The 1749-nt window shown below is 74.4% G+C and overlaps 1 protein-coding gene across 1 annotated transcript in view; it reads right to left on the bottom strand.

The window, feature by feature from the left end:
• AURANDRAFT_68716 (hypothetical protein) overlaps positions 1-1749 on the bottom strand; it is a gene marked incomplete at both ends in the record, with an annotated part of 6758 nt that overhangs the window by 2737 nt on the left and 2272 nt on the right. The window contains one exon of the mRNA XM_009044436.1: positions 953-1726. Coding sequence (XP_009042684.1) covers positions 953-1726 — 774 coding nt within the window. The remainder of the gene's footprint in view (positions 1-952; positions 1727-1749) is intronic.

The following is a 1749-nucleotide window of genomic DNA, read 5'->3' as shown; positions in this document are numbered from 1 at the left end:
GCCGCGGCGACGCTGCCGACGTGCTTGGGTTTCTGGAAGGGCGGCTACGCCGTGTCCTACGGCTACGGCGGCGCCATGGCGGCCGCGGGAGCGCTCGCCCTCCAGGCGGGCGCGGCGGGCGTCGGAGCGGCGCACGCGGCCGCTCTGCTCTTCTACGGCGCGCGCCTCAACCTCTTCCTGCTCTACCGCGAGCTCTTCCTGCCCGTGTCCATCCACCAGATGAAGCCGCGGCCGGCGTCGCTCGCGCAGCGGCTCAAGCGCGCGCCCGTCGTCGTCGGCTGCTCGCTGCTCTACTACTGCATGGCGGCTCCCCTGAAGCTCACGGCCGGCTGCGTCGAGCCAACGGGCGGCGTCGGCGCGGCCGTCGCCGTCGCCTGGTTCGGCTTCGCCCTCGGCGCCGTCGGCGACGTCTACAAGAGCGCCGCCAAGGCCGTCCGCGGCGCCGACGCGCTCGTCACGGGAGGACCGTTCGCGCTGCTGCGCCATCCGAACTACACGGGCGAGATGATCGGCTGGGCCGGCTCCGCGGCGGCCGGCGTGCTGGCCGCCAGCGGCGCGCTCCGCGCCAACGCGGTCTGGACGGCCGTGTCGCTCGTGGGCCTCGTCGGCATCTTCAACGTGCTCGCGGGCGAGGCGACATCGGGACTCGAGCGCAAGCAGCGGGCCAAGTACGGCGCCTCGCCGGAGTACCAGGCCTGGGTCAAGCGGACCTGGGCCGGGCCGTCCTTCGGCGCGCCGCCGGCGCCCGTCGACAAGTTCGAGCGCGTCGCGTGGAGCGGCGCGTGCTACCCGAGCCGCGCGTGAGGGACTCCCGCGCGCGCCTAAGTCGACAAGAAGCGAGTCACCACGCCCCGTCCCCCCGCCCGCGGCCGCGCGAGTGCGGCGGCCGGTACGCGCCCTTGGTCGGCGGCCGCTCTTCTTCCTCGTCGTCGTCGCCAAAGTCCGCGCTCACGTCGGCGGAGAAGAGCGCGGCGAGGGCCGCGCTCGCGCGCGCCGACGCGTCGTCCGTGGGCCGGCCGACGGAGCGCTGGACGAAGGCCTGGAGCAGGTCGCGCGTCGCGAGGACGTCGTCGAGCGCGGCCGCGTCGACCAAGACCTGGAGGTCCGGCGCGACGGCCAACTTCGCGCGGCCCGAGTTCGTCGTCGATTGGGCCACGTCCGGCGCGAAGAGGAGCACCTGGGCGAGGCTCACGACGGACGTGTCGTAGAGGTAGCGGTCGCTCGTCTCCTGGACGTCGTAGAAGACGACGAGGCGGTCCGCGGCGCTCCGGTTCACGGAGCCCGGGTGGCAGACGACCTTGAGGCCGCTGCCCAGCGCGAGGCCCTTGCCCTGCTTGCGCACCGCGGCGACGTTGGGCCACAGCGCGGCCAGCAGCGCCGACGAGAGCCGGGCCGCCGCGTGCCGCGGCCGCGCGCGGCCGCCCGCGTCGCGCTTGAGCAGGTCGCGGCAGCCGGAGCCGAGGTCGCGGCGGAGCTGGTCGACGTACTCGAGGGTCTGGTGGGACAGGAAGAAGCGGTCGCAGAAGGACCGCCGGTCGCGGTAGCCCGGCCGCGCCCGCCACTCGGCGTAGGCGCGCTCGAGCAAGACGTGGTCGCTGTCCGTGCCGTCGGCCAACCTGGCCTTGGCCGCGTTGGCCAGGGGCTCCTTGCCCAGGGGGCAGACGAAGGGCGACTTGGACCCGAGGCCCGCGGCGACGGTCAACGCGACGTCGAAGCAGTCGAAGAGCTCGCCCAGCAGCAGCAGTTTCC

This window comes from Aureococcus anophagefferens, assembly GCF_000186865.1.
Source record: "Aureococcus anophagefferens unplaced genomic scaffold AURANscaffold_317, whole genome shotgun sequence".
Lineage (NCBI taxonomy): Eukaryota > Pelagophyceae > Pelagomonadales > Pelagomonadaceae > Aureococcus > Aureococcus anophagefferens.
Note: the sequence above shows the minus strand (reverse complement) of the source record. Positions and strands in the feature narration are given on the sequence as shown.